We start from the raw sequence: 18,117 nt of genomic DNA, 5'->3' as shown, positions 1-18,117 counted from the left end.
TGGATTGCATCTAAGTAAAGGCAGTAGTGCTCAATGTCAAGCAGCAGCTGCAAAAGCAAAAAAGATTTGGAGGTGTACTAAAAGAATGCTAAAAAATAAAACACTTTTTATGAAATATTAAAGCAGCTGCACTCAAAAAAAACCTAAATGCTTATCTGATAAACAATGTTGAGGGTTAAAATTAGAAGATATTTGATATGAATGGATCTGAAAAAGGAAGAACTTGATGGACCTATCAATGCTGTTGGTTAATAGCTGATGAAATAAATCTTTGGGACACACAATCCTAATAATATCACTGAGCATGAATTATAAAATTATACCTGTCAATGAATGGTTTCAATTCATATCTTTATTTTAGGGTGTACTTTTACCAGTACAATTGTCCCACACAATGCCGGGTATCGTCTGTAATAGAGAACATTTTGGGGAAATGATCTTTTTTATATAATAAAACCTGTGTTGGAAGGATTTTGTTCCGCTCAGATATCTCTAGTAAATTATGTTGGCATCTGTCAGCTACCGAGCAGAAGCACCTTCCCCGGACTATTTGCATGTCCCACAGGCCAACCCATGAGACTCCGCACGCTCCAAAAATCTACAGATTACATGTCTCAAGATGAATACGAGCGCGGCCGTACTTTTCGCTCTCTGCATAGCTGCGCTTCTGTTGGGTAGGTAAAATTTCATATTTGACCATTATTGATAATGTTTTACATATAGAACAGATAATATTGGGATTTACTCTTGTGTCTATTATTACCTTTATATCTGGAGATTTACTAAAGAAGTCAATCATACCTTCTGCAGATCTGAATAAAAAACTAACAGCTGTAAAAAAAAAAAAAAGTATAAAATCGACTACAGAAGTATAAAATATGTCATCGAAACACTTTTCTATAGGATAGAAAATCTGTATAAAACTTTTCATTTGTGTCAGACCAGTTTGCATTGAACCGTGTTGTTTACATGCTCGTATAGTGAATTTTCTGTGAAAATATCTTTTTCCTGCACATCTGTCTGAAAGAGGAAGCAGTGGGGGCCGTGTCTCGAAGTCTACCAGCTCCGGGGGTCATAAACATGTCTATAATAATATAATAATAATAATTTTATTTCTATAGCGTCGACATATTCCACAGCGCCTTACATTTCAGAGGGGACTTGTACTGACGATAGACATTACAGCATAACAATAATCACATAGATCATAACAGATACCAAGAGGAATGAGGGCCCTGCTCGCAAGCTTACAATCTATGAGGAAAGAGGTAGACACGAAAGGTGGGTCTACAATGTCTACAATAATATATACAGACCACATTAAGGCTATGCTCCCACGATGAGATTTTGGTGAACTTTAGATGTTGCAGATTTTCTACACCATTTCTTCACCGATTAAGTAAAACAGATTACTTGCATTTGTTCGAAAATACGCAGCATAAAAAAAACTCACCAAAAACTCATCTTGGGAACTTAGCTTAATGGTTGGACTGGAGAACCCAGGTAAAAATTCTTCAATTTCCAGTATGGAATGTTTTAGGGCTGGTGTACTCTGCTATTTTTAATAAACGTCTGCTTTCGTGGGTCTACAGACAGGTGAAGAAGATCCAAGCTCAACATAAGTGATGTTGACTTGTTAGAACTTTGCAGTTGAGATTTACTATTATTTGATAGTTGGAAAAACCAGATCAGACTCCTAAACTAATTCACACACCACATCCCAGAATAAATTATGACTTCCGACCAGACCCTTAAAATGAACCTGACCCCAAACCAGATCACTAAATTTAATGCAGACCTCAAACAAGACCTCACACAAACCCTAAACTAGACCCCTATAAATAATTCATCAGTCCCCAAAATTGCCACTAAAATTAATTTGGACCCCAGACCAGATCACTAAAATGAATCAATTTTGACCGCAATCCTCTTTCTGTTTACTACCATGCGCCTGCCGCACTTATCCCGACACTACCAGGCACCGTTTGTGGAAGGCATTCGTATGATGCAGATGTGCATAGCGCAACCTTATTGAATAAACTTATAACTGACATTAATAACACCTACAAAAATCCAATACAGGACAGATAATGTAATATTAAAATAATTTTTATTGAGAACAATGAGGATGAGACACATAATTAAAGGGAACCTGTCACCAGAAAAAAACTCTATTAACCTGCAGATAATTGGTTAATAGAGCTACTAACCAGCCTGGCGCCTGCACGCAGCCGAACGCTGCTGGGAGAAAATTAACTTTATTCTCCAGGCAGCACTTGGTTTCAGTCACAAGGACGGCGCCAGCGCTGGTTCAGTCACTACTCTGAGAATTACCGTACACAACAAATCTGAACGATGCAAATAGAATAGTATATGTGTAACCCCTTAATGACAGATTCAAATTGGTACTTAATGACCAAGCCAATTTTTACAATTCTGACCACTGTCACAGTATGATGTTACAACTTTGGAACGCTTCAACGGATACCACTGATTCTGAGATTGTTTTCTCGTGACATATTGTACTTCATGTTAGTGGTAAAAATTTCTTCAATATAACTTGCGCTTATCTATGAAAAAACGGAAATTTGGCAAAAATTTTGAAAATTTAGCAATTTTCAAACTTTTAATTTTTGTATCCTGAAATCAGAGAGTGGTGTCACACAAAATAGTTAATAAATAACATTTCCCACATGTCAACTTTACAACAACGCAATTTTAGAAACATTATTTTTTTTGTTAGGACGTTATAAGGGTTAAATGATGACCAGCGATTTCTCATTTTTCCAACAAAATTTGCAAAACCATTTTTTTAGTGACCACCTTACATTTGAAGTGAGTTTGGGGGGTCAATATAACAGAAAATACCCAAAAGAGACACCATTCTAAAAGCTGCACCCCTCAAGGTGCGTAAAACCACATTCAAGAAGTTTATTAACCCTTCAGGTGCTTCACGAGAACTAAAGCAATGTGGCAGGAAAAAATTAACATTTTACTTTTTTCACAAAAAATTTTCTTGGGAACCAATTTTTTTATTTTCACAAGACTATCAGGAGAAAATGGACCACAAAATTTGTTGTGCAATTTCTCCTGAGTATGCCAATACCCCGAATGTGGGGGAAAGCCACTATTTGGGTGCATGGCAGAGCTCAAAAGGGAGGGAGCACCGTTTGACTTTTTGAACGCAAAATTGGCTGGAATCAATGGCGGCGCCACGTCACGTTTGGAGACCCCCTGATGTGCCTAAACAGAAACCCCTCAATTCTAACTCCATCCCTAACCCAAACACACCCCAAACCCTAATCCCAACCCCACCCATAACCCTAACCCCAACACACCCCTAACCCTAATCCCAACCCTAACCATTAACCTAGCCACAAACCAAACCCTAGCACACCCCTAACTCTAATCCCAACCCTAACCATATTCCCAATCATAACCACAACCCTAACCCTAGTCCAACCCTAACTTTAGCCCAACCCTAACTAACACTGGCCCCAACCCTAACTCTAGCCCAACCCTAACCCTAACTTTAGCCCAACTATAACCCTAACTTTAGTCCAACTCAAACCCTAATGGAATAATGGAAATAAATACATTTTTTTATTTTATTATTTTTACCTAACTAAGGGGGTGATAAAGGAGGGTTGGTTTACTATTTTTTTTTATTTTGATCACTGTGATAGGGTCTATCACAGTGATCAAAATGAACCAATAGGAAAAATTTCCTATTGTTGCAGGGTGCCGGCCGGCAGATCTCGGTGGTCACACTGCGCATGCGCCCACCACTTTCTTCCCAGAAAAAGACACCAGCGGCCCGGGGGACTTCACGGGGGATTGCAAGGACTCTGGAGGTACCGGGGGGGGGGTTCGGGGGGTCCTATTTCTCTCTCCTCTGATATGCGATCACATTAAATCGAAAATCTGACTTTTTTTTTTGCAGTCGCCGTTATTCTGTTAATTACGGTGATTGCAACACTGGGGTCAGTAAAAACCAACCCGAATCATGTTCTCTGCTGTCTCAGCTACCCCCGGTAGCCAAGACCCTGGAGAAATTCCGAACCTGAGGGCGCTATACACTTATTTCTCAGTGCCGATAAAAAGCGGCGCTGAGGCATAAGTACCCTTAACTGCCGTCGTTAAAAGGCTTATCGGCGGTCGTTAATGGGTTAGACTACATTATGTATTGTATATCAACACGACATTCGTCAGTAAACTACATATATGTTTGCCGGATAAGTCTTGCTAATGAGACAATTCAGAAAAAAACACAAAAACCAATTAGAGAGAAAGCCAAACAATACGGTCCAGAATAATTGTAGAAACATTTAGAGTTTAAAAAAAAAAAAACTTTATTGAACAAACTGTTGATACCGTGCTGGTACTGTAAAGACGGGTGCACACAAAATATATACAGAAAAAAAAGGGGATAAAAGCAATCTAAAATAGATGTAGGACCCAACAAAATCCATGTGCATGTATATAGAATAAGGACATTGTATTAAATATATATACACACATAAAATGACTCAACAGAAACAAATCATGTGCATATAGCGGGACTAGATGGCTATGAACTCAGTATGTGTGTCCACACAGGAGAGTCCAAATGGCCACATGGTGCACAGCAATTAGTATTATGGCAACAGTGCCATAGATCCCCAAAAATCTGTATATATATATATATATATATATATATATCTATCAGAACCTACAGTCATATGTAAAAGTTTGGGCACCCCTATTAATGTTAACCTTTTTTCTTAATAGCAATTTTGGTTTTTGCAACAGGTATTTCAGTTTCATATATCTAATAACTGATGGACTCAGTTATATTTCTGGATTCAAATGAGGTTTATTGTACTAACAGAAAATGTGCAATCTGCATTTAAACAAAATTTGACCGGTGCAAAAGTATGGGCACCCTTATCATTTTCTTGATTTGAACACTCCTAACTACTTTTTACTGACTTCCTGAAGCACTAAATTGGTTTTGTAACCTCATTGAGCTTTGAACTTCATAGCCAGGTGTATCAAATCATGAGAAAAGCTATTTAAGGTGGCCACTTGCAAGTAGTTCTCCTATTTGATTCTCCTATGAAGAGTGGCATCATGGGCTCCTCAAAACAACTCTCAAATGATCTGAAAACAAAGATTATTCAACATAGCTTTTCAGGGGAAGGATACAAAAAGTTGTCTCAGAGATTTAACCTGTCAGTTTCCACTGTGAGGAACATAGTAAGGAAATGGAAGAACACAGGTACAGTTCTTGTTAAGCCCAGAAGTGGCAGGCCAAGAAAAATATCCGAAAGGCAGAGAAGAAGAATGGTGAGAACAGTCAAGGACAATCCACAGACCACCTCCAAAGACCTGCAGCATCATCTTGCTGCAGATGGTGTCACTGTGCATCGGTCAACAATACAGCGCACTTTGCACAAGGAGAAGCTGTATGCGAAAGTGATGCGAAAGAAGCCGTTTCTGCAAGCACGCCACAAACAGAGTCGCCTGAGGTATGCAAAAGCACATTAGAACAAGCCAGTTACATTTTGGAAGAAGGTCCTGTGGACTGATGAAACAAAGACTGAGTTGTTTGGTCATACAAAAAGGCGTTATGCATGCGCTGTATTGTTGACCGATGCACAGTGACACCATCTGCAGCAAGATGAAGCTGCAGGTCTTTGGAGGTGGTCTGTGGATTGTCCTTGACTGTTCTCACCATTCTTCTTCTCTGCCTTTCTGATATTTTTCTTGGCCTGCCACTTCTGGGCTTAACAAGAACTGTACCTGTGTTCTTCCATTTCCTTACTATGTTCCTCACAATGGAAACTGACTGGTTAAATCTCTGAGACAACTTTTTGTATCCTTCCCCTGAAAAGCTATGTTGAATAATCTTTGTTTTCAGATCATTTGAGAGTTGTTTTGAGGAGCCCATGATGCCACTCTTCATAGGAGAATCAAATAGGAGAACTACTTGCAAGTGGCCACCTTAAATAGCTTTTCTCATGATTTGATACACCTGGCTATGAAGTTCAAAGCTCAATGAGGTTACAAAACCAATTTAGTGCTTCAGGAAGTCAGTAAAAAGTAGTTAGGAGTGTTCAAATCAAGAAAATGATAAGGGTGCCCATACTTTTGCACCGGTCAAATTTTGTTTAAATGCAGATTGCACATTTTCTGTTAGTACAATAAACCTCATTTGAATCCAGAAATATAACTGAGTCCATCAGTTATTAGATATATGAAACTGAAATACCTGTTGCAAAAACCAAAATTGTTATAAAGAAAAAAGGTTAACATTAATAGGGGTGCCCAAACTTTTACATATGACTGTATGTAGGCACTACACATATCAAAAAGAAACCTGGGGGCTATGGCCCTATGGTCACAATGGGTAAAAATATCACAATTGATGCAATATATGTGCTATGGATACATCTTTAACAAACATTATCAACATAGAAACACATGGTATATCTCATGAAACTATGTAAGGCATCTAGATAAATAGTGCTGTAGCATCACACTTATACACCCTCAATAACCCAGAATCAGAATATAAGTGTGATACTTATGTATACCCCTCCTCACATGTAAAGCGTCATGGAATAAGTGGCGCTATAACAATACTACTAATAATACAGCCGAAGAGGTAGTACACAGGTACATAGCAACCAAAAACAAATCAGAGTGGATGGTACATACATTCGCTTTCAAAGCATTGAGATTGTTCAACCATCTTCAAGAAAAGGTGATTTCAATAATAGGGTTTTACGGAAGGAGGCACAATGGATACTTTGGACAAATTGTATTAAACCTATGGGCTTGAATGATGCCATATCATTTGTACCTTTTTTATCTAATTTCCTTTTTCCTCTTCCCTCATGTTCTTTATGAAATCTGAAGACCTTAGGGATGCTTATTAAAGGGAATCAGTCACCCCCCTGGGACGTATATGACCTATTAATATGGGCATATAGGTAATATAAATGTTACACTAGTCCTATCTGTCTTCTTCATATTAGCGGTCTAGTTGCGGAGTTTGTTTGATTCTCTTTATGCTAATGATTTCTTCCATGCTCCGGGGCGTGCGGTGTCTGTAAGAAACCCCTGACTCCTCTCTTCATTACAATACTACCCATGCACGTCGGTTATGGCCCTGGAATCCGGGCGCAGCCGGCATGGGGCGCAGTCCGGGCCGCCTAATGCAGCAGTCCGCAGTGTCCTCCCTGGCGGCTGCGTTCTGCCGCCCCCCGGCCTGAGAGTCGGCGGTTTTCTGTGTCAGCTGTCAAGCTGACAGCTGGCACAGAGAAGGTGTGCGTGCCGGCTCCCAGGGAACAATTGTACTGGCGTCTGTATAGACGCCAGTACAATTGCAGCTCTGACCACCGGGCCAGAGCGACGTCAGCAGCGTGACACGTCATGTGATCACGCTGCTGACGTCACTCCCCGGCGCCCAGAGTGAACGCTCAGCGCTGGTGGTAAGTGTGCTCCAATGTGGAGCTGAAGAAACCACCGAAGATGGGAGATGGGGTGGTGTTAATGAGTGGGGATGGGGTTAATGTGTAGTGGGGTTAATGAGTGGGGATGGGGTTAATGCGTGGGGGGGTTAAAGAGTGGGCATGGGGTTAATGTGTAGTGGGGTTAATGAGTGGGGATAGGGGTTAATATGTGGGGGGTTAAAGAGTGGGGATGGGGTTAATGTGTAGTGGGGTTAATGAGTGGGGATGGGGGTTAATGAGTGGGGATGGGGTTAATGTGTGTGGGATTTTAAAAAGTGGGGATGGGGTTAATGAGTGGGGATGGGGTTAATGTGTGTGGGATTTTAAAGAGTGGGGATGGGGTTAATGAGTGGGGGGGTTAAAGAGTAGGGATGGGAGTTACTGTGTGGGGGGGTTAAAGAGTGGGGATGGGGGTTAATGTGTGGGGGGGTTAAAGGGTGGGGATGGGGGTTAATGTGTGGGGGGTTAATGAGTGGGGATGGGGGTAAATGTGTGGGGGGTTAATGAGTGGGGATAGGGGTTAATGAGTGGTGGGTTAATGAGTGGGGATGGGGTTAATGTGTGGGGGACTGGGAGTGGGGGGATTTGGGAGTGGGGATGGGGGTTATTTAATGTGTGGGGGATTTGGAGTGGGGATGGGGGTTATTTAATGTGTGTGAGAGATTTGGAGTGGGGATGGGGGTTATTTAATGTGTGTGAGGGATTTGAAGTGTGGATGGGGGGTATTTAATGTGTCTGAGGGATTTGGAGTGTGGATGGGGGGTTATTTAATGTGTGTGAGGGATTTGGAGTGGGGATGGGGGATTTAATGTGTGTGGGGAGATTTGAGGACACAGAGTATGTATGAGGAAACAGTATGAGGGTTGGGTGCAGACAGCATGGGGAGCGAACGGGTTAATGTATGTGGACACAGTATGGGGAGTCAGGGGTATGCGTGAGCAGACAGTATAGAGAGTGAGGGGGTAAATATATGATGAGACAGTATGGTGAACAGAGGGATGTTAGAGGAGGGAGGGGAATAGTGTGAGGCGACAGTATATTGCAGACATTTTTATTCAGGAGCATTATAATGACACTTCTATCTTTAAGGGCATCGTGTGGAGATGTGCTGCAGAAGAACGGAGAAGATGGAAGTCTGCAGAGGCCGCCTGTGGATGAGAAAACTCATCATGGGGTCTGGACAAGAAGAAGAAAAGGAGAACGACTCCAGAGACGTCATCTATAAGGTACTTGGATGTAAATATTATTTGTGATACTGACTAATTCTCATGTTTTTATTTGTTAGGAACCTTAAAGGGGTTGTACAGGTTTGTACGGAGTCTGCAGTCATTCTATGTGACTGCAGACTTCTGAATTCTCACAGTGCTCACTGAACGCTGTCAGGATTCTCTCATGCCGGTAATTAACATACATGCGGTCACATGCTGACTAGACGTGTGGCCTCACTCAATGAAAATGAACGTAGCGAGGCCGGGCACGTCTAGTCGGAATGTGGCCAGAAGTATATAAATCACATACTTGTGCTGACATGACTGTACATCGGCAAGGGAGAATCCTAAAAGTGTGCAGTGTATTTGTTGTGAGAATTCAGAAGCCAACGTCAGGATTCAGCTCTGCAGGTTCCAGTAGTCATCACACGGACACTTCACTCAAATGCGATTTTCATACTTGACAACGAGCTTCTCTTCCTGCTTTCAGTTTTTTACTGAACATTGAGAGCATTAGGGAGAGCAGCTCGTGGGTACATGGCTAAGTGTGCAAGTCGCATATGTACTTGGTGTGGGGGGGGCGCCGAACCAAATTCTTGCCCCGGGTGCCAGGAAGCCTAGATACGCCTCTGCCGGAATCCTACGCCTGCGCCCTGCAGTCTCTCAGAAATACATACCTTATTATCCCTTGTGTTGGCACTGCATTCAGGGATCTTCTGCGCAAGCGCCGGTGACTTCTGCTCCAGTGACCTCCGGTGTGCGCGGCGATAAGGTCCTCTCCCCAATTCCTCCCTGCATAGTCATCGCTACATACACATGGTTCCAAGCAATGACTATAAAGGGAGGAATTGAGCAGAGCATCTTATCTGGGCACACACTGGAGGTCACAGTGACTCCCTGGCGCTTGCACAGAAAATTCCTGAACGCAGCGCCAACAGAAGGGAGGATCAGGTATGGATTTTTGAGGGAGTGCAGGGCGCAGGTGTCCGATTCCGGGGTGCTGGAATATGTTTGGTGCAACAACTTCATTCCTGTCTGTGAATGTTTAGTTGCTAGATTTGTATGCTGTTTATAAAGTTAAAAAAAACTCCCAGAGGCTCACACAGGGATAGCATGTGGCTGTATTTCCTGTTTTTCCTGTGTCTGTGTATGAGAGAAGCAGCCTGCTGCAGATGCTGCATCAATAGAGACACACAAATGATTTATTCCTGATCTATTAAGCTCATCATATATTATTTGTTCCTGGATAAAGAAGCTCTGTTGTCACACTCTTGGAGAGTATCCTGAATAATCCGCTGCCAACACGGGGCTATAACTGACGCTGATGGGAGGGGGGTAGTATTACAATAAGGAGAGGAGGCAGGGATCTCTTACAACACCTCGGAGCTTGGCAGAAATCATTAGCATAAAGACAGAATGTAACATTTCTCAGCAACAAGACCATTAGTATGAGGAATACAGATAGAAATGTTACACTAGTCCTATTACCTGCATCCCCATATTAATAGGTCATATACATCCCGGAGGGTGACAGATTCATTTTAATGATTCCCCTTCCTATGCTCCCTAGTACCTTCTTATGGACTGCTTTTGTAGATATGGGAATTAGCTTGAAGTCTCCATTTTTGTGAGTTTTGTTATAAAAGCAACATTGACTCTTGAGATAGGATTGCAAGTTTTATAGCAAACTTTGACGTTTGTTGCACACAGTCATTTGCAGAGTTTAAGTATTGACTCTGTTGCACAGAGTCTAAAGTCCACTTTAAGGGAAGATATTAGCGAAGGGAATGAGGATGTCGAGTCCATATGGGTCGAAATACATGGAGGGAAAAATAGTAACAAAATTCTCTTTGGGGTCTGTTACAAACCCCCAAATATAACAGAAATCATGGCAAGTTTACTACTAAGGCAGATAGATGAAGCTGCAACCCATAATGAGGTCCTTGCTATGGGGGACTTTACCCGGATATTAACTGGGAAACAGAGACCTGCGAAACCCATAAAGGCAACAGGTTTCTGCTAATAGCCAAGAATAATTATCCTTCACAATTGGTGCAGAATCCAACCAGAGGAGCAGCACTTTTAGACCTAATACTATCTAACAGTCCTGACAGAATAACAAATCTGCAGGTCGTCGGGCATCTAGGAAATAGCGACCACAATATTGTACAGTTTCACTTGTCTTTCGCTAGGGGGACATGTCAGGGGGTCACAAAAACACAACTTTAGGAAGGCAAAGTTTGACCAGCTTAGAGATGCCCTTAATCTGGTTGACTGGGACAATGTCCTCAGAAATGAGAATACAGAAAATAAATGGGAAATGTTTAAGAACATCCTTAATAGGCACTGTAAGCGGTTTATACCTTGTGGGAATAAAAGGACAAGAAATAGGAAAAACCCAATGTGGCTAAACAAAAAAGTAAGAGGGGCAATTAACAGTAAAAAGAAAGCATTTAACCCCTTAACCCCCAAGGGTGGTTTGCACGTTCATGACCAGGCAAATTTTTACAATTCTGACCACTGTCCCTTTATGAGGTAATAACTCTGAAACGCTTCCATGGATCCCGGTGATTCTGACATTGTTTTCTCGTGACATATTGTACTTCATACTAGTGGTAAAATTTCATTCATATAACTTGCGTTTATTTGTGAAAAAAATGAAAATTTGTCGAAAATTTTGAAAATTTCGCAATTTTCCAACTTTGAATTTTTATGCCCTTAAATCACAGAGATACGGCACACAAAAAACTTAATAAATAACATTTTCCATATGTTTACTTTACATCAGCACAATCTCAGAACCAAAATTTTTTTTTTTTTTACAAAGTTATAAGGGTTAAAAGCTGACCAGCGATTTCTCATTTTTGCAACACCATTTTATTTTTACGGACCACATCACATTTGAAGTCACTTTGAGGGGTCTATATGATAGAAAATACCCAAAAGTGACACCATTCTAAAAACTGCACCCCTTAAGGTGCTCAGAACCACATTCAAGAAGTTTATTAACCCTTCAGGTGCTTCACAGGAATTTTTTTGAATATTTAAAAAAAAAATGAACATTTAACTTTTTTTTCAAAAAAAAAAACTTCAGGTTCAATTTTTTTTATTTTACCAAGGGTAACTGTTGTGAGTTCATTTTTCCCTTCACCATTGAGGTCTGATGAACTCCCTCCTCTGGTGAAGGAAGGTAGTGAGGCTGATTACCAGGCACCTGGGCAGCTAGATGATGACTGGGTGGCTGGAATTAAGGACTGGATATAAGGCTTCCGACGCCCTTCTTCCTGGCTGGTGATTTTCCTGCTGGATTCTTGGAGACCAGTCTGATCCCTGCGTCTCAAAGCTAAGTTTTTCTGCTCTGCTTTGTACTCTTCAGTTTTGTTTTTGTTTTGCCTTGTTTTTTTGGGAGTTCTGCCATCCCCAGCCGGGGGTGAGCTGAATTCCATTTTTGTCTCTGATCTGTTGATCTTTTGCTCTGTCTTCAGAATATACCTGAGTGCTGATATAGTCTTTTGAAGCCTAGCGACTTCAGGGCCTGTTTTTCCTATCAGTTGGCTCATTTTGGCTAGGGTTTTTGCGGATGGCAGACAGCAGCTTTCCTATCCTGTCCTATGTAGTTAGCTTGGGCCCCATCATTTGCTCAACCTATCTTTCTATCTGTGTTAGTGTTTTCATCTTGCTTCACCATCATTATATGTTGGGGGCTGCCTATTGCTTTGGGGTCTGCTCTGGGGCAGTTTAGTTTTTCCCCTTTCTGTCTTTAGGCTATGTAGTTCTCCGGCTGTGATCGAGGGGTCTAGGGCACCGTAGGAACCCCCCACGGCTACTGCTAGTTGTTGTGGATAGGTTCAGGGGTCTGCAATCCGATAGCTGCAAACCTCTCTGATTTTTCTGGACTTAGCTAGTATTTTGTTTTTTCCTCCTTCGGTGACTCATCATAACAGGTAACAGGAGAAATTGGACTGGAAAAGTTATTGTGCAGTTTGTCCTGAGTACGCTGATACCTGATATGTGGGGGGGAACCACTGTTTCGGCGCATGGCAGAGCTCAGAAGGGAAGGAGCGCCGTTTGGCCGCAAAATTGGCTGGAATTCAGATCACCATGTCACGTTTGGAGAGCCCCTGATGTACCTAAACAGTGGAAACCCCCTACAAGTGACACCATTTTGGAAACTAGACCCCCCCAAGGAACTTATCTAGATGTGTGGTGAGAACTTTGAACCCCCAAGGGCTTCATAGAAGTTTATAACGTACAGCCGTACAATTGAAAAATCATATTTTTTCCACAAAAATGATCTTTTCACCCTCCATTCTTATTTTTCCAAGGGTAACAGGACCCTAAAAGTTATTGTGCAATTTGTCCTGAGTACGCTGATACCCCACATGTGGGGGGTAAACCATTATTTGGGCGAATGGCAGAGCTCGGAAGGGAAGCAGCGCCATTTGAGGTTTTTGGCTGGAATTGAGATCGGACACCATGTCGCGTTTGGAAAGCCCCTGATGTACCAAAACAAAAAACCCACACAAATGACACCATCTTGGAAACTAAACCCCCTCAAGGAACTTATCTAGATGTGTGGTGAGCACTTTGAACACCCCAGTGCTTCACAGAAGTTTATAACGCCCGGGCGTGAAAATAAAAAAATCTTATTTTTTCCACAAACATGATCTTTTAGTCACCAATTTTTTTTATTTTCCCAAGGGTACCAGGAGAAATTGAACCGCAGAAGTTGTTGTCCAATTTGTCCTGAGTACGCTCATACCCCATATGTGGGAGAAAACTACTGTATGGGCACACGTCAGGGCTCGGAAGGGAAGTAGTGACGTTTTGGAATGCAGACTTTGATGGAATGGTCTGCGGGTGTCATGTTGCTTTTGGAGAGCCCCTGATGTACCTAAACAGTGGAAACCCCCCACAAGTGACCCCATTTTGGAAACTAGACCCCCTAAGGAACTTATCTAGATGTGTGGTGAGCACTTTGAACCCCCAAGTGCTTCACAGAAGTTTATAACGCCCGGGCGTGAAAATAAAAAAATAATTTTTTCCACAAAAATGATATTTTTGCCCCCAATTTTTTATTTTCCTAAGGGTAACAGGAGAAATTGGACCCCAAAAGTTGTTTTGCAATTTGTCCTGAGTAGGCCGATACCCTATATGTGGGGGTAAAACACTGTTTGGGCGCATGGCAGAGCTTGGAAGGGAAGGAGCACCATTTGACTTTTTCAACGCAGAATTGGCTGGAATTGAGATCAGACGCCATGTTGCGTTTTGAGACCACCTGATGTGCCCAAACAGTGGAAACCCCCCAATTCTAACTCCAACCCTAACCCCAATACACCCCTAACTCTAATCTCAGCCCTAACCCTAGCCCTAACCCTAACCCTAATGGGAAAATGGAAATAAATACAATTTCTTTTAATTTTATTATTTTTCCCTAACTAAGGGGGTGATAACGGGGGGTTTGATTTACTATTTATGGCGGTTTTTATATTTGGCAGCTGTCGCACGCTAAAAGACGCTTTTTATTGTAAAAATAGTTTTTGCATCACCACATATTGAAAGCTATAATTTTTCCATATTTTGACGCACAGAGTCATGTGAGGTCTTATTTTTTGCAGGACGAGTTGGCGTTTTTATTAGTATAATTTTCGGGCATGTGACATCTTTTGATCGCTTTTTATTCCGATTTTTGGGACGCAGAATGAACAAAAACCAGCGTTTCATGAATTTCTTTTGGGTGGTGCGTTTACACAGTTCCGCCTGCGGTAAAATTGATAAAGCGCTTTTATTCTTCGGGTCAGTATGGTTACAGTGATACCTCATTTAGGTCGTTTTTTATGTTTTGGCACTTTTATGCAATGAAAACAATTTTATATAAAAAATAATTATATTTGCATCGCTTTATTCTGTGAGCTATAACTTTTTTATTTTTTTGCTGATGATGCTGTATGACAGCTTGCTTTTTGCAGGACAAGATGACGTTTTCAGCGGTACCATGGATATTTATATGCGTCTTTTTGATCGCGCGTTATTGCACATTTTGTTCGGCGGTATGATAATAAATCATTATTTTTTGCTTCGTTTTTTATTTTTATTTTTTAAGGGGTTCACTAAAGAGGTTAACTAATGGGACAGTTTTATAGGGCGGGTCGTTACGGACGTGGCGATACCAAATATGTGTACTTTTATTGTTTTGGTTTTTTTTTTATTTCCAAAAAATGAATTTATTAGGGAATATCTTTTTTTTATTTATTTAGCGATTTTTTTAAAATTAATTTTACACTTTTTTTTAAATTTTTTTAACTTTATTACATTGTCCCAGGTAGGACATCACTGTCTTGTGACAGATCGCTGATCTGTCACATTACAGATCACTGTGACAGATCAGCGATCTGTCACAGGCACTGCACAAGGCTTCCTCCTTGCCTGCACTTTGCAGGCATGAGGAAGCCAGCCCACTGCAGGCCCCCGAAGGTCCCCATCGCCATCTTGGATATGGGGACCTGCAGGGATGGAGCCCCCCGCAGCAGCGCTGCACATTGCGCTGCTGTGGGGGGCTCAGGGAAGCACGGAGGGAGCCCTCTACCTGCCGATGCTTCCCTTTAACCCCTGATACACCGCAATCGTGTTTGATCGTGGTGTGCAAGGGGTTAACGTGTCGGGGGCGGTCCATGACCGCCCCTGACACATTGTGTCTTGTGTCAGCTGTTATAATCAGCTGACACCCGGCCGCGATCAGCGGCGCTCACCACGTGGGCGCCGCTGATCGCTGTGACATACCATCCCGTCCCTGGGAATTAAGTCCCAGGGCACATGGACGGGATAGTACGTCACATGACAGAAAGGGGTTAAACTACTAAAGCAGGATGGCACCGTTGAAGCTCTAAAAAACTATAAGGAGAAAAATTCTTTATCTAAAAAAATAATGAAAGCTCCCAAAAAGGAAACAGAGAAGCACATTGCTAAGGAGAGTAAAACTAATCCCAAGCTGTTCTTCAACTATATCAATAGTAAAAGAATCAAAAGTGAAAGTGTAGGCCCATTAAAAAATTGTGAGGAAAGTATGGTTGTAGATGATGAGGAAAAAGCTAATATATTAAACACCTTCTTATCCACGGTATTCACGGTGGAAAATGAAATGCTAGGTGAAATGCTGAGAGACAAAGAAAACCCTATATTAAGGGTCACCAATCTAACCCAAGAAGAGGTGCAAAACCGGCTAAATAAGATTAAAATAGATAAATCTCCGGGTCCGGATGGCATACACCCACGAGTACTAAGAAAACTAAGTAATGTAATAGACAAACCATTATTTCTTATATTTAGAGACTCTATAGCGACGGGGTCTGTTCCACAGGAGCAAATGTGGTACCAAAATTCAAAAAGGACTCTAAAAGTGAACCTGGAAATTATAGGCCAGTAAGTCTAACCTCTATTGTTGGTAAAATATTTGAAGGGTTTCTGAGGGATGTTATTCTGGATTATCTCAAGGAGAATAACTGTTTAACGCCATATCAGCATGGGTTTATGAGGAATCGCTCCTGTCAAACCAATCTAATCAGTTTTTATGAAGAGGTAAGCTATAGACTGGATCAAGGTGAGTCATTGGATGTGGTATATCTTGATTTTTCCAAAGCGTTTGATACCGTGCCACACAAGAGGTTGGTACACAAAATGAGAATGCTGGGTCTGGGGGAAAACGTGTGTAAATGGGTAAGTAACTGGCTTAGTGATAGAAAGCAGAGGGTGGTTGGTTATAAATGGTATATTCTCTAACTGGGTCGCTGTGAAGAGTGGGGTACCGCAGGGGTCGGTGCTGGGACCTATTCTCTTCAACATATTTATTAACGATCTGGTAGAAGGTTTGCACAGTAAAATATCGATATTTGCAGACGATACAAAACTATGTAAAGCAGTCAATACAAGAGAAGATAGTATTCTGCTACAGATGGATCTGGATAAGTTGGGAACTTGGGCCGAAAGGTGGCAGATGCAGTTTAACAATGATAAATGTAAGGTTATATGCATGGGAAGAAGGAATCAATATCACCATTACACACTGAACGGGAAACCACTGGGTAAATCTGACATGGAGAAGCACTTGGGGATCCTAGTTAATGATAAGCTTACCTGGAGCAGCCAGTGCCAGGCAGCGGCTGCCAAGGCAAACAGGATCATGGGGTGCATTAAAAGAGGTCTGGATACACATGATGAGAGCATTATACTGCCTCTGTACAAATCTCTGGTTAGACCGCACATGGAGTACTGTGTACAGTTTTGGGCACCGGTGCTCAGGAAGGATATAATGGAACTAGAGCGGGTACAAAGGAGGGCAACAAAATTAATAAAGGGGATGGGGGAACTACAATACCCAGAGAGATTAGCAAAATTAGGATTATTTAGTCTAGAAAAAAGACGACTGAGGGGCGATCTAATAACCATGTATAAGTATATAAGGGGACAATACAAATATCTCTCCGAGGATCTGTTTATACCAAGGAAGGTGACGGTCACAAGGGGGCATTCTCTGCGTCTGAAGGAGAAAAGGTTTTTCCACCAACATAGAAGAGGATTCTTTACTGTTAGGGCAGTGAGAATCTGGAATTCCCTGCCTGAGGAGGTGGTGATGGCGAACTCAGTCGAAGGGTTCAAGAGAGGCCTGGATGTCTTCCTGGAGCGTAACAATATTGTGTCTTACAGTTATTGTTAGGTTCTTTAGAAGGACGTAGATCTGGGGATTTATTCTGACAGAATTTTATAGGCTGAACTGGATGGACTAATGTCTTTTTTCAGCCTTACTATGTTACAGTGATAAGTGATTAGATAAATGGGCTATGAGTTTGCACTTCACCAATATCCCGCTACACAAAATGCTGCCATCCCACTGAATTAGGCTACTTTCACACATCAGGTTTTCGGCGTCAGGCGCGATCCGGCGTCGTGCCGGAACGCCGGATCCGGCAAATGTTTTGTAAAACCGGATGTGACGGATCCGGTTTTCTGCCGGATCCGTCTTGTTCTTGACAGACAAAACCGGATCCGTCTCATCCGGTTCATCCGTTTTTCTATCCGTTTTTCGACGGATAACGCCGGATCCGGTTTTTAAAAAGACCCCTTGTGGCCTTCCGAACGGGATTGGCTACTGGAAAACTATATATAGTGTGTTCCTACAGCCCTTCTTTGACCGGTTGTAGAGGGGAAAGTGCAGGTTGGAGAGAAGAGCAAGTTACTGGCGAAGATGGATGTTGTGATTGGAAATATTTTGAAGAATTTGGCGGATTTTATAGCGGAGGCGAATCGTTTGAGGGTGATTGTTCTGGAGAAGGAGAGAGCGAGACAGCAGCGCATCAGGCATCGTAGACGACGTTTGTGGATCCACCCCATCACAGCCAAGAGAATGACGCGTGGGG

General features: G+C 42.0%; 1 protein-coding gene across 1 annotated transcript in view; it reads left to right on the top strand.

Moving 5' to 3' along the window:
- Positions 1-614: 614 nt before the first annotated feature.
- Positions 615-18,117, top strand: part of LOC141096014 (somatotropin) — a 76,114-nt gene continuing 58,611 nt past the window's right edge. The window contains exon 1 of the mRNA XM_073582354.1: positions 615-674. Within this exon, the coding sequence (XP_073438455.1) occupies positions 620-674 (55 nt within the window). The 5' untranslated portion in view covers positions 615-619. The remainder of the gene's footprint in view (positions 675-18,117) is intronic.

The sequence above is a fragment of the Dendrobates tinctorius genome, unplaced genomic scaffold, assembly GCF_039654945.1.
Source record: "Dendrobates tinctorius isolate UK_male_01 unplaced genomic scaffold, ASM3965494v1 ptg000071l, whole genome shotgun sequence".
NCBI classification, from domain to species: domain Eukaryota; kingdom Metazoa; phylum Chordata; class Amphibia; order Anura; family Dendrobatidae; genus Dendrobates; species Dendrobates tinctorius.
Note: the sequence above shows the minus strand (reverse complement) of the source record. Positions and strands in the feature narration are given on the sequence as shown.